This window comes from Chelmon rostratus, chromosome 8 (assembly GCF_017976325.1).
Source record: "Chelmon rostratus isolate fCheRos1 chromosome 8, fCheRos1.pri, whole genome shotgun sequence".
Classification (NCBI taxonomy): Eukaryota; Metazoa; Chordata; class Actinopteri; order Chaetodontiformes; family Chaetodontidae; genus Chelmon; species Chelmon rostratus.
This window is the reverse complement of record NC_055665.1, coordinates 9327735-9353529: the sequence shown is the minus strand read 5'-3', so window position 1 is coordinate 9353529 and position 25795 is coordinate 9327735. Positions and strand designations below refer to the sequence as shown.

Here is a 25795-nt window from a genome sequence, read left to right as displayed (position 1 = left end):
AAAACACAGAGAAAATAGGGTTGTGATTGGTTTTCTTGAGTTTTTTCATTATAAATTCTACACAGCTGGAACAAAATAAAAAGATACATCAACACACCACAGAGGTCACAACAGCGTACCACAAAATATACAGTATACAGTACAGAGAGAGAGAGAGAGAGGGAGAAGTAAAGCACTGAGAATATCTCATTTTCTCAAAAAGAAACCTAAATTAAAAAAAAACAAAACATTTCTCTCTTCTCTCAGAGTAAGCGGAAAGCATGGGAAAAAGGAAAACTCAGTAGTTCCAAAATTAAGAATCCCCTTTCTAAAAAAACAACTTTTATACCACAATATTTTTATATAAAACATTAAAATCAAAAAAGCCTTGCTCCAAGTTCACGTATCTATCTTCCCCTGCCATCACAGGTTTGCTAACAGTCAATATGGCAAGATCAGTAGACAGACATTAGAAAATAAAATAAGCCTCGTGGGCACAGATAGTGGTTTGAGGTGACCTTTTTTTCAAAACAATCAAGGCCATTGGTTCCAGTGTACAACAAAGTAAAAGGGCACGTCAACCCGCTATCAAACCCCTCCGGCCTGCCGACAGTGTAGGGAGGAACAGAAACGCCTGTCGCGTACCTAAACAGAAACATTCCTGCTGTGACACTCAAAAGTCTTTCATTTGGTAAAAACAAAAAGGTACATCCATCCCCCAGCAACAACCCCGATCCCTCCCTCACCTCCCCTCCCTGTTTGTATCAAACTAGAGTGAACCTGTGCCAGTGATTTCTCCTAACAGGTGAATGTGTGACTACCGCAGCCCCCGAAAGTCCCATTTTGTCGTCATGTGACTTTGACAGCACAGCATTTCACAGCTTGACAGTCGATCATTTCGCCAAATTTGACCAATTTTACAGTGAAAGCTGATGATAATTGGGCTTTCTAAGTGGGACCGCTGCGTGCTGTTCTTGTGAAAATGGTTTCATCCAAGAGTGGAGGGCCGAAAGGCTGCGAAAGACCCTCTAAGAAATGGTGGCAGTCATGGTCCGAGGCTGGCAGCTTAGACTACGCCCACACTAATAGTTTTTCATTTTAAAATGAATTCTCCGTTTTCGCACCGTTTGAGAAACGATCCACGCTTAGACGCCTGAAAATGCATATCACATGACCATTCACGTACACCATGCACGTATCGGTGTAAACAGGAAGCAGACTGTAAGCTCTGCGGTTGGCTGCTGAGCTGCAGAAAATACTATGAAAGAAAAATAGACTGAAAGTCAACGCGGCGGAAAGCATAGACTGGGAGTCATCACATGGTGTGACTAAATCACAAAGGACATGCGGTGATTGAAAAGACCCAATCAGGAAGCGAACGTGGCTGTCAGCATCATCGTTTCCAAAAGTCTGTATTCCTGCCCGTCAATACTAGGAGCCGATCCTGGAGTTTTCAAATTAAAACGGGGTCAGCAGCGTTTTCAAAAGTCTAGTGTGGACTAGTGTGGGCGCTAGCCGTGAATGTAGCAAAATGCATACACTTTACAATGAAAATATATTAGTGTGCATGTAGCCTTAGTCAGCCCAGACTCTTTGAGCTCCACAGCGCACCTCCTGCCTGATGGACAGGGTAATTAGTATTTGAATTTACAGAGAAAACAGGAACAAAGGAAACCAAGTGAACAATTGATGTACGAACATAATATACAAGTATCCTGGAAATGGCAAGAACAAATTTGTACAACCTAATAGCTTGTTGTTTGGTGCCTTTTTAGTTAGATTTAAAAAGGCAAGTCATTTCAGAGAAAGGACTGGCGTTATTAAATGCCTGGGCTGTTTCTACTGAAAGCTCATTAGAGATATTGGAAAAAAAAAAAAAAAAAGAGAGAGAGACACGAACATTCACAGGTGGCAAAAACGCAATTAAACCGACGGCACTAAAACAAACACAGAGCTTCTTTGAGCGGAAATGTTACAGTAATGTGTGCCAAACAGCGTGCTGAGGGATTAACTGTTGTGAGCGCAAATCATCACTTGTTATTGAGGTGAATTAATCAGAACGGCAGCCCGTATATACCCAGCGGAGAACACAGCATTTAAGTGCAAGACTCCAAGACAGAATAAATGGTCAGTGCTACACGTGCATGAGACACACACACACACACCCTCCAGGAAAAAAACCCAGGGGCTTAATGGCGTTTTGTGTTCCATTTGGGGTAGATAAGAACAATCGTGCGGCTGTGTTTGGAGTGTGTCAGCCACGCTTCACTGTGCTGCTCTATTCTGCAGAGGAGTCGACCGAAGATGTGATTGGTGAGTAAGGAAATAGAATCAAAAGAAGCCATGACGATAAAGTCATCCAGTGTGATTTTGCACATCTATGGTTTTAAACCTGTGGTAGCACAGATGGATGGAGTTTAACGTTAAAGGGCAACTATTTTTCAGAAAAAAAAGAAACTCCATCCAAAAGGTCTACTCCAGGTTATAAAACAAGCCCAATCAATGCCAAACACAGTGAGCCTCCCAACATCCCCAAAATAAACCAGTTCCCATGTCACACCTCTCACTGCCCCCCCCCCCCCCCCTCCCCCCCTCAGTCTAGTGTGGTAAATAAAAATGAGCCCTCTTGTCTTCAGAACCGTCTTCCTCCTTCCTTTCATCCATCTGTCGGTTACTTTCATTGCCTCGTTTCATCACTGTCACAGAGAAAGAGAGAAAAACACACAGAGAACAGCATAAATGTGGTCAATGTGCCATCAGTGAGCGAATATATGCTTATAATGATAAGACAGCTTTCTTTTAAGCAACAGATATCAGATATTCACCATTCAAACGTGCCCCACAGCAAAATGAATGAAGCATATTCTTTAACTGCATCAGTAAATATTCCCTCAACATGTTCACTCAGGGCTTAATCAACAATTTATCAAGCGATAATTAACTGGGAGCATTATATAAGCTTATTAATCATGTACTTTCTATGGTAAGATATTCACCTACATAATTCTGCTGTAAAATGTAAAAGTCAAGATTTTAATTTCACAATAAAATGAAATCTACTCGTGGCTGAGCTGCAGCCGTTCAGAGGACAGCTGACACGCTGATATTTTTTTTAATGACGTCTCAGGAAAGCAAGATGACTCGATAGCGGCTTTTACATCTTCTCCTTATATCCATTTCAAAAGCTAAGCAAAGCAAAAAAAAAAAAAAAAAAAAAAGTGTCTGCAATCTCGCTGCAATTCTGAAATGTCACGCAATCTGCTGTCGGTAGTTCCAGAAGCCGCATAAAACAAGACTCGCTTAAAACGGCTTTTACGTTCACGTCAAACGCGCCAGCGCCGTAAATTTCATGATGAAATGTTTCGCATTCGTGATGGCATTTTCAGATGACTCTGCACAGCTGTCGCACTCCGTCACTCGGGCCGCAGGGACGCCGTTCACAAACCTGCCCTCTTTGAGCCAAACTGACACTCAATCAGCGAGGCTGCCGCGTCTGAAGATGCTCCCGCTGTCTGCAGAGCTCGTGTTTGTGTCAAACTGATCGCATTTGTTATGTTTGGCTCTTCGGAGGCAAGCTTACGTCTACGTGAGCGTTCTCAGCCTTGTGGCGTTCGCCAGCCTTGAATCAGAAGGTTCTGTTTGCGTTCCGAGCGGTGTTGAGATAGCGTCAGCGTACAAATAGCAAGGCTGATGTGTGGAACAAGTCTGTTTCATACATTAGGACGACAGACACCCGAAATGAACAATATCAAAATCTTGCTGTGCATGTCTTTTTGGAACACGTCACACGCAGGTAGAAGTTTCTAATCCATAGAACTGACTTTCTGCTTGGAGTTAGAGGATACGCATGTGTGAGGAAGTGAAATTTAATGCTTTCTAGGACATTTTTGTGACACTAATTTCTTGCTTCAGAATGAATCGTCTTGTTCTTATTCAAAGCATTGATGGTTAAGCATAAAGGTCAGTGCTAAACTTATATAAACTTATGTTGTCCGGTGCAGAGGTCAGGTTAAGGTAGGAATATGTTTCCTATGGGTCAGACAGCGAATAGCTACTGTAATAAATCTAAGATGGACTGTAGTGCACAGAAAGTGGGGCAGGTAAAGCACAGGAATTTTTTAATATAATCTCTACAGATCAGCTGGCAGGTAAAAGAAAAAAAAAGTGTGTTATTGTGGGAATTGTCCCAGCAAGAAAGTGCAGCAGGTCAGCATAAGGTTTTGTTTTATAACAGAAATATTGAGTGATGCACCAAAATATGTCTTAACTGGGACATAAAAAAAATTAAAAAAAAGATGGCTGGATGAATTAAATTAGCGTTTATGTTGTAATTAAGGAACGTGCTTGTTTAACTACATGTACCAGCCAAGTTGAGCTGATTCTCCCGCAGGATGAAATTAAAACATGACTACAGCCTTTGGAAAATCCCCCGTTTCTCTCTGTCTTCTCGCAGGTCGACCACAAAGAATGACTAAATGAAAAAAAAGTGACTTAAAGGGAAGTATTTTTATGTGAGACGCTCATTCGGATGAGGAGTGGCTTTGTTTCCATCCCCTGCGCTGTTCTTACCAGCTGAAGTGTCCTTGACTTGTCCCTGCATACCATTAGCATGTAGCATCGTGAGTCACATTCACGAGTGCAGAAGTAAGAGAGACATCCTGAACTACTGAGCTTATCAGATCTCTTACAAAGAAAACTGGTGCAGTGTAAGTCAAAGACAAAGACAGTCTCATAAGTTTACTGTTGTTTTGCTCTCTGACGATTAAACCCAGATCAATGACCTTTAACCCCTCCCCCCTCACCTGTTCTGTAGACGGCCTCTTGTTGAGGAGGCCGGCCTCTTCGTTGGCCTTGTCCGTCTTCATCTCCACCACAATGTCGTTGTTCACCTCTCCAGTGGCCCTGCAGAGAGAGTGCCAGAGAAAAACAGAGAAAGGTGGAAGAAAAGTGGATTATTTGCTTTGTAGAAATATGACTTTCACTCAGTGTTTTCACTGGAGAATTAGAGACCACTGATATAAACATTTTCTTTTATCAGTTACAAATAATCTGAGATGAGATAAGAGACATCCTGACTAAAAAGACAACAAACTTTAATGAAATATCTGTTTGAAGCTCATTTCCTAGCAGAGAAGTCCACATTTTCAGGGCGTAACCTGCATACTGATATGAAAACACACAAAAATCCAAACTGACAGACTAAGATTTTGAAGCTTATCATCAAAAATGGATCAAGTTGGAGTCTGAGGAAGTTCCTCCATCAAGCTGCACAAATTGAAGGGGAGAATGGCAGCAGTTAAGCATTATTAACAGCACATAAACGTATTGATCTTTAGATTTTACACGCATTGAGTAAATGTATGCCAGAAGTACGAGAGCAGCAATGCTGGCACATGAAAGACGGGGAAACCCAGCATGTTAACTTGGCATAATGTAAAGCAGCGAAGCAATCAAGACTACTGGCAGAAAGTTAAAGAAAACAGATCTGTTTCACACTGGCAGAAAACCTTTTTCTCATCCCAGAGCGTCTTCATCTTCATCTGTTTATTCACTCAATCACTGATGCTTTTATTTTCTGTGTAACACTTTTCTCTCTTTATTAAATTTGTCTATTTAACATGCTTTTTTCTTTTATCGTCACTGTTTTCTCTGCTGAGCGCACATTCTTGGAAACAGTGTAGATCGGCTGCAGCCATTTAGCCACATTAGGTAATCACTGATAGCATTATTCCCCTCTGTCCCTCCCGTTCCTTCCCCTCCTCCCCTCCGGTCTACTCACACTTCCTTCTTGTCCTTCTTGCTGCAGGGCAGCTTGCTTTTCTTGTTCAGGAAGTAGATGAGGGCCACCAGCAGCAGGAGCAGCAGAACACACACCACCACAGCTATCACCACCCCGCTGGAGCCTCCCTGCTGCTTGTCAGCTACAGCGCCGCAATGGGGGGGACACATGGAGGGAGGGATGGAGGGATGGATGGTTGGGCGGAGGTGGGGGGAAGGCGTGGGGAAGGAGTGAGGGATTGATCACAGGAGAGGAGGTGGAGGGAGTGGGGAGTTTTTGATTTGGGAGGCGCAGCGGTAAGCAGGGGGGCATCATGAGGGGTGTAGGGGGATGGAGGTGTTTGATTTGTGGGGTAGAAGAGAGGGAGGCAGGTGGGATGAAGGAAATTTCATTTGGGGTACCACAGGTGGGAAAAGAAGAGGTGACAGGATGGGGAGGGGAGGACAGAGAGAGGGAGGAGGATAGGGACGGGGGGTCCAGATGAAGACATGGATGGGTGGAGAGGAGAGGGAGCAGGGATTGGGATGTGGGGTTAGCCTAACTTTTGAATGCAATGACTGAAAAGTGATGGGACCCAGAAACGGGGCCTGTATACTCACAGGTAACACTGGACAGCTGACCAGAGCCAGAAAACAACACTGAACATACTCACCCATCCACCTACACTTGTATTACTATACTTGTGAGGACATGACAGCACAATTATCCGATTTGATGTTGCTTGACATGGGGGACAGGAGATTGTTAGCTTAGCTTAGCATAAAGACTGGAAACAGGGGGAAACAGCTAGCCAAAGGAAAAAAAAAAAACTCAAATAACAGCACCCTTTAAACCTCAATAATCAAAACCTTGTATCTCATTTGTTTAATGGTTTTACAGGAGATGCTGGGATGGACTATTTCTTGGGGGGGCGCAGTGACTTTCTGGAGTCTCTACCGGTTTCCTGGCAACCGCACAGTGACGACAAGACTCCAGGAAATGTGTGATGGATGAGCTTCTCTTTGAAACCCAAAATAATGGAATAATCGTAGTTTTTCAGGGTGATTCATAGATCAAATGAGAAAATAATCAGACAATTAATTGAAGAGAAAGAAAATCAATAGAAATGTACCTTCCGTTTTCTACCAAAAGTCCAAATTCAAAGTCTGTCCTCTCAACTACAATAATACAAGTACAGATACACAAACACATTAGCTCTTGTAAACACAAATACAATAACCTGTGTGTGCACACAGACATCTATACACACACAGTGACTTACAGTTCTACGCCATACACATGTCAAGAGGGTTAGCAATACAGACCTGACGTAAGCACAGGGTTTCCAGAGAGCAGCACTTTGAGAGAAAGAGAGTTTCTCAGTCCCATAGCACAGCAAAGCAACAACCACTACACAAACACCGAGAGCACACGCACACAAAAGCTAAGGTTACAAGACCCCACGCACACACGGCACCCCGACCCGACGAGTGGAAACGGCGAAAAGGAAAGGCGAGAAACAAGAAGGCAGTCGGAAAAGAGACGAGACCAAAAAGGAGACACAGTGAAGGAACAAAGAGAGGAAATGAAGGAATAGAATAGAATAGAATCCTTTATTGTCCCCAAGGGGCCACAAAAAGTTGTAGTTGCATCCACAAAATATAGGACAGACATCATACAAAGGTGACAAGAGAAGAAGAATAACAATATACAATATCCACAGTGTTCGGTAGCAAGAGGGCAAATATACAAGATTACAGTACAGCAGAGGGAGTTATGTGTGTGTGTGCGTGCGTGTGTGAGATGGGGGAGTCAGGGCAAGAGAAGATGGGTGGGTGGGAGGTGAGGTGGGAGGGGGGGGGGGGTTCTAAATTACAGGGTCTGTACAACAAAGAGTCCTGAGAGAAGGAGGGAGGAGAGGAGGAGGAGAAGGGAGAAGGCTCTACCTCTGTCGGCCGAGTTGTCAACTGCTGCAAGAGAGGAGGAGAAAAAGAGGAGGGGGTTTAGTTTGCAGGTGGTGGTGCAGCTAAAAGAGCAAAAGAAAACCCGGGTTCAGTAGCACCAGATCCAGTACTAAGATTGTGCATGAAGTGCCTCCTAATTTCTGCTCTTGGATCTTTGACCATTCACTTATATATTAGTAAGCTAACCTTAGTTTTGTCAGTTAGCAACACAACAGTCACACCAGGAACTAGTTTGTGTGGTGCAACCTGTTTTGATTTATCGACACAGAAATCTTAACCAGGCTGAGTTTGATGGCTCCTTTGAGGCTCATTACATAAACACATCTCCGTATCGCAACGGAACATCAAAAGCCTTGAGTGAAGAGAACACGAAGGGGAAGGAGATAAAGAAGCATCTTCGCCGCCGTCGTCTCCTGACACTGACCTCTTTTGAGAGATACCGGGATGGGCTTGCTATCTGATCCGTGCTCGTTGGAGACCTCGCAGGTCACGCCGTCCTTCATGACCTCAGCTGTGGCTTGCAGAGTCAAGGTGCTCACCATTTTGTTACCCTCCACGGCCACAGACTGGCAGGAGCGATGGAGGAAGGACGACAAGGAGACATGACATGAATTTCCACATTTCCCGTCATCATTTCTTGCCTGTATTTCAAATCTGTGGCATATTTTCCTGCTCTTGTTCTTTCTTCGTCTTAATAAGTCAGATTGCGATCATTTTTCACCCTCCAGTGATGCTTTATTCCACATTATTTGTGATAATTCTAATTTATACATCAAGATCTGCCCTTAAAAATCTTGCTTCCTGTTTGCAGGTCACCCCGCCCTTCATTTTTAAGAGGTTTTATAACATTTTATCACTTTATTTTATGTAATATATCTATTATGAAGCAGTATTCCCACTGTAAGTTTCTTTAAAGCTGCTTCGTATGGGGTTTTCTTCTCAACTATATCAGATCAATAAGAAATATTAGAATAAAATATTACGTTCCATAGTCCCGCAAGCTATTTCTCGCCCTCCTTCTTCTATTGCTTTTGATGTTCAACATACCAGCTAACCAGGATGAAAAGCTTAAGATGTCATGAAAAATCATGCCTCAAACTTCACATATTGACCCAAATGAAAGCGCTAATGGCGACACCTCTGTTTATTTGGAACACATCTTCCCTTCTACTTTTTTTTTTCTACTTTTACTTGTTCCTTCCAGGCAAGCAGCAATTACATCTTTTCACATCTCGATTCCTGTAATTTGCACACTCGCGCAGGAAACACATCAGGTAATAGTACGCTGTATTTTCATCTCCGCCTGTCACGGCTGCGTATTCACACTCGTACCTCCTTCCCTGAGGGCTTCCAGGTGAACTGAGGGGCGGGAGAGCCGTAGGCCGAGCACTTCAGAGTCACCATGTCTCCTTCCTTCCCGACCTCGCCAGCGGTGGGAGACTCGATCACAGGCTTTCCTGGAAAGGGAGCGAGAAAGCCAGTGAACTGGGGTGTGGTGGTGGTGCTTTGTCCTAAGCAAATCCAGCAAAAGCACACACACAGTACACACACACACACTGTAACTCATTTCAGGCTGGTTCAAAATATGAGTTAACTGAAGTAAAGTTGGACAATTAGTCACCTCAAGTCCTAAAAACATGAAATATATATAATATATTTGAATTAACTACATGTCAGTCTGACATGCAAACATATTTGCTTTGTAGTTACAGTTTCACAGTTTTCAGAGTCAGTCAAGAGCACCGAAGTGAGTACAAAGACATTCGAGGCTGCTCCAAGTAATCTTGTTACATTATAAGAGCCTGGAGGCAACGACTGCATTTCATATTAACCTTTATCATGTTTACATTGTTTTCATTATCGTGAAAAAAAAAAGGACACAGCAAGTTTCCATCAGCTCTTTTTTTTTCAACCCAGACAAAAAGCGTCTTTGTAAAGTTTAAAGATGGTGGGAAGTTTGCTCATCATTTTCTTTAACTTCATTTAATGTGTTGTGTGATCTTTCAGCATTATTTTCTTTCAACTCGTCATTTCAAGTCAAAAGACTTAGTTGGTCAGTTCTGAAGCGGTCTGAAAAGCAATCACTGAAATGTAGACGTATGTGTATGTTATGTTAAAAACAAAGGAGCAGCTGGCTCCACTAAATCCCTGTGTGATGCTTTGCAGTGCACTCGTAGTTTCAGCCCATATGGAAACTAAATTGTGAGCAGAGTAGGAAGCCACACCTTCTTCCAGTGGCATCCATGAACTAAACTAAACTTGTGTTTAGTGTGTGTGTGTGTGTGTGTGTGTAGTGGTCTTAGGTAATTTAGAATAAAGGATTACTCTCCTTACAACAGAATATAAAGTGCCATTTATTTCTCAGCTGTAGCGGCAGTAGTTCTCATGCTTCTACAAGGTTACGTAGGAGGTTATGTAAATTGAACAGTGGCAACACATAACTTGAATGTGTGCGTGTGTGTGTGTGTCTGTGAGTGTGTTACCTTTGACGCTGAGGTTGACACTAGCCTCGGCTGTCAGTCCTGGCACAGATGGCACGGCGGCAACACACATGTACTCTCCAGCTTTATCATAGGAAACCTCTTGTATAGACAGAGTGCCGTCCTGAGAGAGCACCTCAGAGCCCTGGAGGAACGCACGCACACACACAGAAATAAACTCAATTGGACACGCTATCAGCCCTCACTTCTTTCTTTTTATTCTCCGTGTGTGAATGCGAGAGCAGGACAGCAGCGTGAATATCTAGTTTGAAGGCGCGCCGCTATGCTGGGAAAGCAGAGGAAGAGCCTTCGCACACGCTGTTCCAAAGCGCAGTGATAACAGATCAAAGTCAGTCCTCCATGATGAACCTGTCTCTTGCAATTCCTCTCAACTCCTTCTCATAGGAATCCTTCTTACAAAGAACAAACACATTCTCTACCCAGAAAACCAGCAGTCGGCGAGTTTCTATTGTGCCCAGGAGACACAACAATAGATACAGAGAATACAACCACAGGCCTGACACTGGAGGAACAGTCTGCACATCACAAGTGGGGGAGAAGAGATGAATACCAAAAAACACCACTGCTACTGCACCGGTATCACAAAGTACTGAGCCTCTTCAAGCAGACTGTAAGAGTTCTTTTCTTTGGGTATTTTCAGAGCCTATATTTTGTTTGCCATAGAAAAGAGACACCGGAGGGAGTGCTTTTTGTTGCTATTAGCTATTACCTTTAACCTGCCTCACTCATGCACTCATAGTGCAGCAAAATCGAAAGTATTTTAATTATTTATCATCCTGATCATCTGTTATCCTGCTACTGGAAAAATGAACCCGTGCATGACACACACTGAGCTTGCACATCTCTCACATACGTGGTTATTCGATTTATTTTGGCAAACGGAACAATTCTTAGCATTTATGATAAATTCTGTGTAAAGTGTCATTATTATACAATACTACATACGACAGCGTAAGATATGCATCAGTGTCGCTTTTTTCTCATTCACAAAACGGAACAAACGCCAGTGTCTGCGCTCCAGTTGCTGCAATTGGATACAACAGAGTGCAGCTTGTGTTGCAGGACCACAACTGTCTTTGAAGGCTCTAGTGTTGTGTAACAGCTGCGCACACATCATGTGACACCGTGTGTGTCACATTAGGGCATTTTGTCTTAACTAAAGAAGAAAGGTACTGTTGTTAAAAAAACTGAACCAGAATCACAAAATGACCAAATGGGAAAGGAATGGAGCCCACCTTTTTCCAGTGAACAGTATGAGGAGCAGAGGCCTTGGTCTTACACTGCCACTCCGCCTTGTCTCCGAGCATGACGACCTCAGGCTGGACAGCGGTCACGGTCACCGGGTCAATGTCTGACGGAGAGAAAATGGAAAGCAACTGAGAGAGAGGGAGGAAGACACGCGACAACCTCGGGCCTTCTATACATTAGTTAGAGAAGTGGTACTTACAATTAAAAAGCTTCTCATTGCTTAAACAACCATGTAATAAGGCTGTTAAAACAGCTGTACTAAGAAGAATATTTAATTTTTTTTTGGAAGTACAAAGCTAATTGCACTTACTCTGAAGTTAAGCCCATTTCAAAATCCAAGCTAAGTCTATTCCATGTTATTTCTAGGCTATCTCCGCTTAATGTGTGTGATAAAATCAAAGTTGGAGTGTAGTTGGGATAACATTAAAGTAACAGATGAACTGTGAAAAATTAGATATCGGCCTCCTGTAAGGATTTGATTAGAGCTCATTCAGTTTGAACCCTTTTAATTCTATGATTTACAGATTAAAAGAACGGCTTCCGCTGCGCAAAGGCACAAAACACACAAACAGGAAGTAAATGTGTGTTTACTTAATTCTGCAGCTGTGTGTGTGTGTGTGTGTGTTTTCAGCTCACTCACAGTGGACAGTGAGGCTGATGGTTCCACTCAGGTCAGCTTCCATGTTATCGAAATCTATGGCCGTGCACTTGTACACGCCTTCGTCTGTGCGCTTGACAGATTTCAGCGTCAGGAGACCACCCTGACCGCTGACGGGTTGTTCCTAAAGGTGGAAGAACATGAAGGTGGTGAGCAGTTTTATAGAAAAGTTGGGATACATGGAGCAAAAGCAGGAAAACCAACTCAATTTCTCTCTCAAACAAGCGTATGTGTACAGGAAATGCACACGTACGTCTTTGGTGAAGTCAAACTCAGGCTGAGGGTTCCCATCAGTCTCACACTTCATGGTAACAGAGTCGCCCTCTTTGACCGGATCATTGCTGAGTAGGGAAAAGGTCGCTTTCTCAGAGGGATCTAGATGGACAAGAACAGACATGGAACAGGTGAAAATTCCTCCTTTGGATACATTTTCTGTTATACTGCATGGCATCACTCAGGGATGTGTAATGCATTCCAGGAGGGGTGTTTTACTGAACTCCTCTTTCCTTGTCTCATCCCTCTTCTTTAGCTGAATATTAAATTCCGCTGTGGCTGCATTAAAGTATAGTGTTTTGCAGTAGGAAAGATATGCAACCAGTGAAATGGGTCCAGGAAGATAACACTAATAGCTGTTTGTTGACAATATTCATTTTTAAAGGGCACGTGTTTTTCTTAAAAAGAAAAAGTAGGATGAGTATGGAAGACAGGGAGAGGCTTTACAGAACTAGAACTAATTAGATTTCTTTTCAAAGATAAATAAAGCCTTTTCCGCCATGCTGGCGGCTCTGTGAATGTCAGTCTCCACTACTTTGATCCAGACTAAGATATCTCAACAGCTGTTGGATGGATTGCCATGAAATTTTGTACAGATTTTTATGGTCACCAGAGGATAAATCCTACTGACTTTAGTGATCCCCTGACTTCTCCTCCAGGGCCACCAGCAGGTTGGCATTTTTGCCTTTTAATGGACTATCTAATGCTTCTGTTTGTGACTAAATTCCAGCAAATTTCTATTAGGCTGAAATGCACTTTTGTTTTTAATGCTAATCAGCAAGTGTTAGCAAAGCTAACAGTGAAAACTGAGATGGTGAACATGGTTATACTGCTAAACATTAGCATGTTAGCATTATCATTGTGAGCATATGTGCACGCTCATGTCAGCACTCTTTCGGCCCAAAGCTCCGCTGTGCCGAAGCACTGCCTCACACTAGCTTTCAGACTTACATACAGAACAAAGGCCAACCTGGAGGCATGAATTAATAAACCATACTCTGCAGCTCCCGTATGTGTTTGCACACCAGCACAATCATGGAACCGTAAAGCAAATAACACATACACACAATAGCAAAAACCTCTTCCACTGGAGATTTTGAAAGTAAAGCTGCACCTCAGGAAAACATTAGTTTCTTAGTGATCTGTCGCTTTTTCTCTTCAATCTCACATCTGCCTGGTGCAGGAGAGGGGGCAGCAAACTGGTCTGATAAGAAACTGTCCCTTGATAAACAAGCAGATAGAGTCCTGAAGCGATGCTGTCCAATCACATTTTAAGCAATAGTTTGACATTTTGGGAAATCCGCTTATTTAGTTCCTTGCCGAGTGTTGGATAAGATCAATACTTGTGTCTGTCCAGCAAAAAAGCTACAGCCACCATCCAGGGAGCTTAGCTTAGCATAAAGACTGAAAACAGGTAGACTCAGCTAGCCCGGTTCTGTCCGAAGTCACAGACCAGCACCAATGCTCCCACTAATTAAAACTCCTGTTCCTGGCCTCCACTCACAGTTGAGGTTGATGGTGATGGTGTTGGACTTCTTCTGTTTGATCTGGTCTCCTGGCATGCTGTACTCCACGGTGCACTGGAACACAGAGTCCTTGTCTGCCTTGGTGGGCTGCATGTACAGGGTGCTCTTGATGGTGTAGAGACCGGAGGCCTCCTTCACCACCGAGGGAATCATGTAGGTCTCTGACGGAGAGGGGGCAGAGGGGAGAAAGTAAAGCACACAGATTATCCTCTGCTTTCTGCAGCATGTGATGTTAGATTATATTTTTGTTCATGAAATTCTACCAAACAGCCAGAGGACACATACTCTCCTTCCTGTCCTTGACCTCGGGTAGGGGCTGGTCATCTTTGAACCAGATAATTCTTGGCTGGGGATGTCCGTTCATTGTCACACAGGTACCAATCTGATAAATGCAGGTGGGGCGAAAAGTCAATTGAATGCAATGTGCATCTTCGGTGTTCAAATGAAAATCAGAAAACACGCACTCACACGCAGGACGCACACACATTTATAGACTTCAGACACACACACACCTCAGAGCTGGTAGTCTCTCCTGCAGTAATGGCCTGGCTCGACGGCCTCGTGAGCTCTGGCTTCTCGGGAGCGACTGACACAGGAAACGGGAGGGGAGAAATCATTATTATACCATTATGATTCACTGCGAGGAAAACCTTTGACGCCGATGCGAGCGCACACACAAGCCAATTCCAGATATGCAGTCCGACCCACATGCCTGCTGACCTTCTTAATTAAGCCGAGCAGTAAATATCCTGCTTCACATTATTCCATGGTGTTCTGGTTCACATGAGCTGATAAGGGTAAAATAACAAAAAGAAGCACACCCCCTCTCTGGCTCACACACAACCACAGGTGTGAGCGTTCCCTCTTGTTTCTCTGCTTTTTTTCCCGAGCTCACTTGTTCACATGCAAGGCCATCTTATCGCTGCCGGCAGCTGTCGACTGCTTATAAAAATAAACAGTAGATGGGTATTCCTCTCTCTGTCTCACTCGCTCAACTCTTTGTTTTTAGCCCTTTTTGTATCACTGCTCTCCAAACTGAAGCATTTTTACAGTCATTCCCTTTCCACTTAGCGTGCAATGCAGGCAGCCATAAGTGCGCACAGTAATTTACATGCACGATGAGGAGTTGTTAACATTCAAAAGCTGGTTTCTTCACGCTTCACACTCCGAACATGACGAAAACTCTCTTTTACAGCCTCTGACATGCAGCCGAATAACGGTTTAAACCTAAAGTAAGTACTTTAAATGATATGAGAGAGTTAAGACAGCACAAGACGCACAGAGACATACAGACAGGATTATTTTTATTCTTTTCTAGTGTATTTTTGCTGTTTACGCTCTACTGTACACCACTGTAGAGAGAGAAACCAGGCTATCAATGGCACATCTCAACTCTCAGGAGAGCTCATAACTCAGCCCTATTAAGTTAAGGCAGGACAGACACACTATAATTCATCCCCAGTGAGTCAAGTTGTCAAATGAACAAAGACAAAGAATAATAGTTGGTTTGTGAGACAGGCTGTTTTCTTACAACTGTGGGCATTAAGTGCATCTAAAGAGACCCTTGTTAAACAGCACTGAATTGAGGTATTGTCTACTACTGACTTGCCCATTCTCAATTAATAGCTTATTTTATGGGACTGCTTTAAACTCCAGTGCCTCCGAGTGCATATCCATGTTAATGGATAGCTTGTGAGCTATTTTTCCAAGAGGAAGCTTGACTAAAGAAAAGGGCCGTCTCGCTACGTTCCCGACGCAAACTTTCCCTCTACAGAGAGATTGATCAGTCCAATCCGACATGCAAATGAGTCATATTCATTTTGGTTAGGCCACTGAGTGCTAAAAGTATGATTGATGTTGCTGTGGGGGTTTCTGTGGGAGGGACAAGGACACAGCAGCGAGCACCAAGGGTCAGCCCCCGGCGCCTCGGTGATAAATCTGGACCGTTATTAAGGTGAGATATATGAGACATGACAGGTGTGATCGAACTATTCATCAGTTATGTCAAGAGTGATTAGATTGTGGTTAATTGACCTCTGGGGAACTTATCAAAGGAAAGTGGTAACCCAAAGCACTGGAAAGGGCTCCACACGTGCTGTAATTAGCTCAAGTTTGCTCAATTCTTGACAGATGTAGACAATTGTGACAAATTATGATACTACGTGTCTATGAAGAGGTTTTTGGATGGAGTTACTGTACTAGAGTATTTGCAAATGCAATTAGCAAAATTAATTCCATGCACATGCACCATCCACTAAATGAAAGCATGCATGAACACACACGCAGATCTGATTAAAGCCATAAACCTTTAGCGGCAGTGACAGTAACAAAACAAGTCATTAATTCCTCACATCACCGACGAATGGGAGAGTGAGGGAGAGGGCAGGGGGCTCTCTGAAAAGGTCACGCTAATGCCATAAAAAAGGCCAAAGGGCACCGGCCGACTCACAGAAGACTTTGAGCATGGTGGAGGCATCTCCAACCCCAGCGGGGCCAGTGGTGACGTAGCAGTAGAAGACGAGCTCGTCGGTGGGTTGAACCGAGGAGATGGTCAAGGTGAAGTCCTGTCCGATGGTGACCCGCCCAGTCAGGATGGTGCCATCGTCGCTTTTTCCCTCGCCGTCCTGGGAGCGGAAAGCCACGCGCTTCCTGGTTCCATGCTCCTCCTGAATGGATGGAGAGACAGAAGGAGGTACAGGAAGAGGGTGGGAGAAACACGAGGAGTAACGGAAGAAGGAAAAAAGACAGAAAAAGACATAAGTGAGAAGAAATAAGGGACCTAATGATTTGGATATGACAAACTTTCATTTGGAAAAAGAACATTAATATCTGGAAATTACTTACAATGTAATACCATTCAACAACAGCGTTGCTTGATGGTGGAGAGACACTGTATGTGCAGGGCAGTTTGGCAGTCTCGCCTTTCAACACCTCCACTTTAGGAGCCACCTTCACGGTCACAGCCCCGCTACACACTGTTGAGAAAACCACGCAAAGACAGAAACAAAGAATGTGAGGAAATACTCGAGATGCATTTCATTTGACCAAATGGCATCAATACCACTCTGTATCATGTTGCTAAAGCTAAAAACATATAGCTGAGTGACGCCGTGGCACAGCACAAGACACAGAACTAAGGTGAAATCCTACTACATTACAACAGGAAGATCGATTGGTCTCACTGACTACTGGATTATGACATGACACAAGAAGTATGGCGTGATGGTATTGAGAATGCTTAAATACAAAACAGTAATTGGAAAAGGCACAAACACAATCAACATTGCATCTCAAAGACGGACTGGAGGAAATAAGAAATAATAAAACCACAGTGGCTGCTTGAACATACCAAACTTTTGAATCAATGGCAAACAAGTGGACTGTGTTGCAGGAGTGGCCTGAGAAGCGCTTTATGGATGTAGTTACATGGCTTTTGCCCATTGGAATTTATTGTAACTGCTATAAATCCAAACAGACTACAGCAGCTATAAGTATCAGTTCTCCTTTTAAGATGTATGAACTGCTGTAAAAACTGTTAAGGGACCCTGAGGAAGCTGGAAGGCCCTCGTCACTGTCAGTGTTCTCCATTCAACAGGGACATTAGGATGCACACAGTGCCCCAGATATCAATGGGAGAGCTGCAGCTAGGGCACAGGGTGGACCCGAAGTGGTTCCTGTGGGGATAGGGAACACTATAGCTCTCGGACTCTCCACACATCTAGCTATGGATAAATGCACGGAGCGACAAAGAGATTGCATTACGGGGAGGAGGGGCAGGAAAAGAGGGAAGGGGAGCCAGAGGAATGAAAGGAGCTCCATTTCTGCTAATGAAGTGACTGCAGCACATGCAGTGCCATAAATCCTATGGTAGGGAAGCACAGAGGAACATCTGCAAAGAAAGACATGTGGACGGCATATTTCATATGTGCACTTTGGCAGTCTTACGTGAAATCCAGAGCTTGCCAGGCATAGGATAAAATTAACTGGTATCCCAGGAAGAAAATACACAGAGTAATGGGGCCATGTTTACTGTAAGATAAAGCACTTTCACAGAAATAATCTACAATTAGACACTCAGCAAAATATTTCTATGCTGCAAACACTCCACACATTAAGGTATCATTAAAAATCCAGAGAACTACAGTCAAATCAACAAGCATGTGTTGGACATATATGTCGCTAACGAACAACTCAGCTCCATACTATGTATGATAACATAAATTAATCATGCCATCAATTTCTGGACTACAAAATCTACATTTAAATAATTTATTTGTTGTGAAACTGCCAGAGTGGGGAGGACGGGCTCGGGGGAATCATATTTGTTTGACAGGCTAGTTTTAATAACGGGGCAGAAAAAATGCAGACGGGGAGGATGAAAGAGTGTTTGCTCAAGATATGTCCAAAGAGAGATGAGAGGAGCTGAGGGACGACCGCCTTGTTATCACTCTGCTGTGAGGAGGAGAGAGAGCGAAGGACGGAGGGAGAAAAAAGGAGGCAGAGAGGACATATAGAGGCGATGATGCACACTTTTTGCTGAGCGCTGTGTGTTAGTCAGACGCATTCCACCCGGGTCAGATGCTGTGATTCACCATGACCCACAAAACACACGGAGGTCAAGGGTCAGTCAGGCGTTGACGTTTGATGAAAAGATCTCATGTCTCTCCCCACGTTTACTTTCACTTCCTCTTCATTTACTTTTTCACTTCCCTTGCCTCTATTTCTATCCTGCGTATCCCGTTTTTCTCGTGTTCTTCTTTTTTGTCCCCCATGTCCAGTACCCCTCTCTCTCCGAACATTTCCTTCTATTACCTCGCTGGCTCGCATGTGTGACAACATTAGTTTTACAAACCGAGTCTCATGTTTCCACTTTGTGAGAGGGATGCAGCCCAAAAGAAAATCCTCCTCTGTTTCTGCGCCAATACAAACAGCAGAGCCGGACGAGCAAACGCACAAGAATGTGCAGGCGAACGAAGCGTTGCGCTTAAAGGCAGCACTCAGGATTTAAGAGTCCCGTAAAGTGGTGCATGGGAAAAATACACACTCGTACACATACCACATTAAATCAAGTGACTTACTGGCACATCCATAGAGAGCCGAAATCTTAACCCAGATACTGAGGGTACTTTTGAAAACACATGCAAACAAGAATCTCCAGCTGGAGGCTTGATAATGTTTGTGAGAAATTTCTCTCTACTACGACCGTGTTGACCTCTGAGCCTGTAGAGGCAAACTTCTTTTAAATAAATCACTCAGCCTACAACATTAGCGGGATATTCTGTTACTTAGTTTACTCATAGGATCAGTGGTGTGCATCACACCATGTTTTTGGGGAAATTGGCAGTTGGTCAACTTTCCTGTGACCAGACGTCAAAATTTGTGAAATCTTAGTGTACACTGCACACTAGCAGCAGCCATTCTGCCACAACATGGATTTTGCAATGCCGTCATTACTGTGATAAATGTTTAACCATATTAAAAAAAAGGTGCTTTACTGTGGCTGCCTGCAGCATGCAGGTGGAAGGCTACGGACATACTCATAGAACTGGAGTTACATCCAGTAACTACCACTTTCCTCGCTAAAACGCCAACTCTGGTAACATGAAGATGTGAAGGTGACATCGCGAACACTGCATGCTGATTTCTCTGTTGTTGGCTGCGAAAACATAAAAGTCTTCCACCCTTCTCCACTCCCACCAATCAAGGAAGTGGAGGCCCAGTGGATTATCGTGGTGGAAATGTCCCCACAACAACTAGAAAACTACTTCAGACTGCTTTGAGGGCCAGTACAAAGCAGGGTTCACTTTAAAACTAAAGCTCAGGGATGGATCGATTTCAAACTTTATCTCATAGCTTTTTTGTAGCATCATGTAGTCAGAGCTAACGTTGCCGCCACACTTCCTGCTGATTTGTTGTATAAGTTTTGCTGGTTTTGCTTTAAAAGCACCTAAGCACAGCCTCACCGGACTTGCTGTATTATAAAAAAAGAAATATTATTAACTCAGTGTAGCTGATGAAGCAGCCACGGTATTTCAGGTGAGCTGGCATGTATTCATCTGCTGAGTGGGCCACTCTGTGAAAGTCACACAATAGTGATCACATTCACTTCCTCTGGAAATATTCTGTCCTACTAACAGCTGTGTATTCATGTGTCATATTTTTCTACCTCTGACACAAAGTCTTGCCAGGCTGAAAAACACAGCTGAATCTTCACTTTCAGAGCAGCTAAAAGCCTTAATTCCCTTTTTGTGGGATAAAAAGGATGTCTGGATGGTTTTTTGTATATTTGCCACTTCACACCTGATATACACTTGTTTTTGTTTTCCCTTTGATCATAGCTGGGTCACTACATGCATGTAAACAGCTACTGAGGCAGTTAAAGCAATAATGTGTGCCATCTGTACCACATCTTCCTCTCTTTGCAGACTTCTTCCGCCTCTCAATTGATTTTATTGTACGTCTCACGCTCACCCTCTTCCTCTCTTTCACACACACATCTTTTGGTGTTCACAATATGTTTTGGTCCACAGCGATCAGTCGGGCTGCTGCTCTGTGTTTTACGCAGGAGGCAGCTGGACAGACAGAGCCGGATAATTAAAGCATAATTAGGGAGTCCTCTGTCCAATCTGAGCCAGGAGCAACGTGTGTGTGCGTGTGCACAAGTGTGTTTGTGTATTTAGAGACACAGGCTGTTGGCTGTCACTGTGTGTGTGTGAGTGAGAGAGACAGAAAGAAAGAGAGTGATTGGGGCTGTTGGAGGGGGCGGCGGGGGGAGGACTAGCTTCATGGGGGTCTCGTTAGCTGACGCAGGCCAGATAATCGGATTTAGCCAAACGAGAGGGAAAGTGTGTGTGAGGTGGTGTGTGATGGGGTGCATGACCGGGTAGAAAGACAGATGGGAACGAGACAGTCAGATTGTGACCTGCACACACACACACGCACGCACGCGCACACACACACACACACACACGCACACACACTCTTACAGTATATCTATAATGCATGTGATATTTATGAGCAACAGAACCACCCCAAAAAGCTTGAGTTAAGCACAGTGTGTGTAGAAAAAAGGAGATTGAAGTCTGCAGTCAAAGCAGTGTGGCAGAGTGGAAGAGGCCCATAGAGTCAGTCCCACATCTACTGAAAAGTTAATGCGAAACCATCTTTAATACTCGCTCTGTCTGTCTCCTTCTGCCTTTTTCTTCCACTCTCCTCTCGGCCTGCATCCCTTCCTCGTTCACCCTCTTTTCCCTTTCACACACAAACAGACACACACAAGCGGGCGCCCCTCATTATGAAAAGAACCAGCTGGATCCTCTCTCCTGCGCTCTTTTTCCTCTCTTGTCCTCCCCCTCACCTACTGTTGTATTCTGGACATCAAACCAGGAGGCTCTTTCCCTCTCCGACTCGCCTCTTTTCATCCCTCATTCTCAAAGAGCATTCTTTAATACCCAGTGCACAAACTCGCTCGTGCATCTCGTCTGCGCATGCGTGTGGGGAGAAAGAAAAAGGGAATGCAAGATGGCAGAAGAAAGGCACAAAGAAAATAAGAAAAGGGGAAAAAGGAGTGGGAGAGTTAAAAGGAACAAGAGACAGTGTGTGTATGGAAACTCAGCCTCACCTACATGAGTGTCACTCAACTAGAACCTCCTTATGAAGCCACCATGAACCTTCTTTCACTGATAGCACCTGACTGTCTCCTTGCTAACCCAAACACCACCCTGCAAGAGAGTAAGTAAGAGTAATGCACGTTCTGGGTAACTCAGCTTTACATAAATCTACTGTATACACCTGGATGATGGTGCTAGGGGTGCGAGAGAAGTGTGTTAGATTACAGTCGGCATGTGTCACAGAGATGGAGCATGACGATCCGCAGCAGTGCCAACATCGTGGCGGGACTGCGCGGAAGACTTGATCTATGAAGCGAGCGTAAAGGCTGAAAAGGGCAAGAGGAGGGCACTGCTGTACCTGACGGACGAGGAACTTCGGGAGGTGTGTGCGCACCTGTGTGCATGCGTTTTGTGTGTGGTCCAAAACATCCCTGGCCTCTAACAGGATTAGTGTGTTCGACTGTTGGCAAAGCAAACAGCGTCCTGCTGAGGACGACGCAGCCTCAAGGTCACGAGAGCTGAGTCACCGGCAGCACGCGGCCATTAAAACAACAACATGTAATGACAGCTTCCACATTTTTCATTCAGCACTTTCCACTGATCCAACATGTGCAGAATCATTTCCCAATCTCATTATAGCTGCCGTCCTTTCTTTATTCCACATTGCTGATATCTCAAACTGCTAACCTTCATCATTAAGGGCTTACGGTGTAGCTTCTACATGGACAGGCTGTGTGGCGAGACCATAACAGACTGAAGAACGGCTCGCTAACTTTCACATTTTCAGTAACAGCAAACATATTTTGGGATTGCACCGCAAAGCTCAACAGGATTCTCACTCTATGTCACAAACCAAATGAAAGACGGTGAACACGGTTACGTTGTAGTACATGAAAGCACCACACAGCCTGATAGTGTCCTACACATGCGTCGAGTGTTGCTGTGGTAGCAATCAGTTGCTGAGATATAAATCATTTTCTATGCCAGAGATATTGACAGCGAGTGAGTACTGGGACACGTGGCCCACAAGCAGAAACGTGGCTTCACTCTCACAACAAGTTGTGATGGCTACTATCACCACAGACACCATGTGACTGACTCACAGGAGTCGTCATCATCATGGGCTGGGGGCCTGTGTGTGTGAGAGAGAGAGAGTTCAGCAATGGCAGCGGGGCGTGGCAGATTGCCCTCGGACCTCTACCGCCGATAATGGCCTGTTAATGTTGCAGGCTGGATCTGACTCAAATCTCATGTTTACGGGCCTTTCACATTCGCTCAGCGCTCGCATTAGTCTGCCTGCCCTGCTAGATGGGAACAGTCTGCACTCTTCAGGAAATGCAGTTCGCTCAGCGAGTTTCATTTCGGCAAACAAATTCGATCCATCTCAGAAATTTACCCAACAGGGCCAGCTGTGAGGCGGCAGAGAGAGGCTCTTGGGTGGGTGCGCACTTGAGAGAAGGTGGTGTTTGCGAATGTGGTTAAAACTACCGTTGGTTGTTGCTGTTTGAAAATAATGCAGTTGTGGTTGGACACTGCAAAGGGTGCAAGTCATGTCGCTGAAGCAAGAGAAAATACACACACACACACACACACACACACAGCAGGATATATGTGCGTGTGTGTGTGGTAGGGGGTAGGCTGGGTTAGACTGCCAGTGTCGGGGTGGGTCCATGTAAGGCCTGGAGTCTGTCAACGCCTGACTGATGAGACAAGAACAGGTGCAGCCTAGGAAAAGCAGCTGCAGCAAAACACACACACACACACACACACACACGCACACACACACACACACACTAGTAGACACTCACCAACAATGGATGCCACATACAGAGGGCCAGGGAGAGAGCGAGAAAGACAGGCAGAGTGAGACACACAGATGCACAGATGACAGACAGGGAAAGAGAGGAAGTTTCCCAACTGGCACGAATATACAGAACCAAACAGTTTGTAGAACTTTCAGCAACCGAGGAGACAAAAAATTAAAACATACACACTCAGTGAAAACCGGACAGAAATAGACACGGCAGACACTCACTGTCCGTCTTCTTGGATACTTCTAAGGACAAGCATATCCATACAAGAGCCATGCATGGCAGAATAAGTGCTGCGATGTCTGTTGGTGTCCTGCTAAGTGTTGACCTTTGGGAGGGAAGCACCGATGTGTATCTAATGCAAATTAGACGGAAAGAAGGAACGCAAAATAAGACAGAAAAGGCCCGGAGACAGAATGACAACGTGAAGACAGAAGGATATTAGATGCGAAGAAGAGCCATAAAATGCAATTTTTTAAACTTGCAATTAAATCCTTGATTACTGAAAAAATACAAATCACGCGTTATCGTGTGTCACTGAAAGTCTGATAGTGTGCAGTTAATGTAGCAATCCTGTGTGCAGATATTAATACCCTAGCAATAAAATAAATTCAAATATCCGGAACAATGCTTGTAACACCAATTACCATGCAGTGGCTCCATACAGAAAATGATTTATTAACAAGTTTATTCTTCACATAATAACCAGCGAATAACCACAATGGATTTCTGGATGACCTTTCTGCAGACATGTGCAGTTGTGCAAGCACAGTGACTGTTGTTTGCACTTTGTACGCTACTTTTGTGCTTGCAACTGTGCCTTGATTTTCTTATGATGTTCCACGAGAAAGGAATTTCCCCAAGTGGGACTGATAAAGCACTTCAAGTGTCTTCAGTCGTAAGAGTCCCAGATGAGCTGTTCCCAAGACAAACTCTGGTTTTATTTGCCTAATAAACTGATTCAGAAGGGTTCAGCCTGTTATTGCATCTTCACCAGAGAGAGAATTGAAAGGAAGAGTTAAAAGAAACTCTTACAACTCCTAATGAACACCATCAAAAAGCAAGAGTCTGACTGTACTGTACTTAACAAGAATCCCCTGAAAAACTTTTTCTTTTTGCCCGATAACACATGGATAGCAGCCCTCTAAAGTACCAATTACAGCAATCTGAGAACCAGCCTCAGTCTTGTAAATCTCACCTGACCGTTCACAAGCCAGTCAAAAACCTCGGCAGCCATAACTCCCCTGGCTGATAACGGAGGTCTGTCGTCCTTCAAAGACGATATCTGAGCCTCTAATTGGATTCAAGCGCAGTAATATCTTTCGTTGCTTGGTGAAACAGGGCGCTCTAATTTTGTTTATAGATGGCCTGTGTGTTTTATGAGGGTTATGTGTGATTTCTGTTTGTGTTGGGAAAGAGTCGGGGGGGGGTGGTCTTGATTAAAGGTGAGATAGACTGATCCCGGATGCTCAGATGCCACATGTTAAGCCCTTGCACCGCAATTACAGGATATGGAGGGGACTGTATGTCTTCCTGTCTGGGCTTGTGCCGATGTACCACCTGAGTACAAGTAAAACTCACACCTGGGTCCCTGCGGGAACACACACTCACTCACACACACACACACACACACACACACACACATTCAGGTTGCAGCTGGTTGTGGAGGTCAACTGAGTCTAACAGAGGAGACTGTCTTTTATCACTTTATTTATTGGCAACACAATCACCGGCTATGTGTGTCTGTTGTAGATGGAAGAGAGGAGATGGGGCCTACAGGAGACACTGTAAGGGGAAAATAGAATTTATTATTTGTTAGACAAGAATCTTGTAACCTTTTATTGTTCTGTTTCCAGAGTTTTTGTATTAGCGCCATCCGTCTCTTCCGTCAGGCTGCAGTTTTATGAATCTTTATATCAAACTTCTCGCTTGAAACCTGGTACCTCTCCGTGTCTGGCACATAAATTACGCTTTGAAACAAGTTTTACGTGATTAGCGCTTAAAGGCGTGCAACTTCATTTGGATTCACAAGTTGAGCTCCTGAGGAGAGACAGAGGACGGCCTCAGAGGACGGGAACAAGCACGCGAGTTTTAGAAGAGGTCTGATGTTCCCAGGGACTTGACGTTGACGTAATGCAGCTGAGTCAAACATAAGGCTATTAGCAATTAGCCTCGGTACGCATCAGTCTTCCCCACTGCCATAAAGCCAGCAGTATTAGCATCTGTGCGTCCTACTCGATGCAATAAAATGCAGAGCCCAAAGTCATCGCAAAAGTTCAATGACTTGGCAAATGAGGTCTGCGAGCCAAGCAGCGGGTGCGTGGATTTCTTTGTGTGTGAGAGAGTTTTGAGAGGGCAGAGAGGTGACATCACAGTGTGTGCAGTCGCGACAGATAAATCACAGCTTTACTGGTGTGTGTGTTGTGTCATCTCACGGCAGTTTAGGGGCTCAAGACAAACAGTGTGA

General features: G+C 44.2%; 1 protein-coding gene across 2 annotated transcripts in view; it reads right to left on the bottom strand.

Annotated features, from left to right (window-relative positions):
• Positions 1 to 15: 15 nt before the first annotated feature.
• The window catches only part of bcam (basal cell adhesion molecule (Lutheran blood group)), a 48887-nt gene continuing 23107 nt past the window's right edge, over positions 16 to 25795 (bottom strand). The window contains exons 2-16 of one of the 2 annotated variants that reach the window (XM_041942863.1): positions 16752 to 16882; positions 16357 to 16573; positions 14420 to 14493; positions 14193 to 14289; positions 13886 to 14068; positions 12362 to 12483; positions 12091 to 12232; positions 11438 to 11553; positions 10185 to 10326; positions 9034 to 9158; positions 8126 to 8267; positions 7684 to 7704; positions 5759 to 5900; positions 4782 to 4881; positions 16 to 2675 (exon numbers count right to left, since the gene is read on the bottom strand). In XM_041942863.1, coding sequence (XP_041798797.1) covers positions 2673 to 2675; positions 4782 to 4881; positions 5759 to 5900; positions 7684 to 7704; positions 8126 to 8267; positions 9034 to 9158; positions 10185 to 10326; positions 11438 to 11553; positions 12091 to 12232; positions 12362 to 12483; positions 13886 to 14068; positions 14193 to 14289; positions 14420 to 14493; positions 16357 to 16573; positions 16752 to 16882 — 1757 coding nt within the window. In that variant the 3' untranslated portion in view covers positions 16 to 2672. Of the gene's footprint in view, positions 2676 to 4781; positions 4882 to 5758; positions 5901 to 7683; positions 7708 to 8125; positions 8268 to 9033; positions 9159 to 10184; positions 10327 to 11437; positions 11554 to 12090; positions 12233 to 12361; positions 12484 to 13885; positions 14069 to 14192; positions 14290 to 14419; positions 14494 to 16356; positions 16574 to 16751; positions 16883 to 25795 lie in introns of both variants that reach the window. The other variant, XM_041942862.1, reaches the window with a different exon arrangement.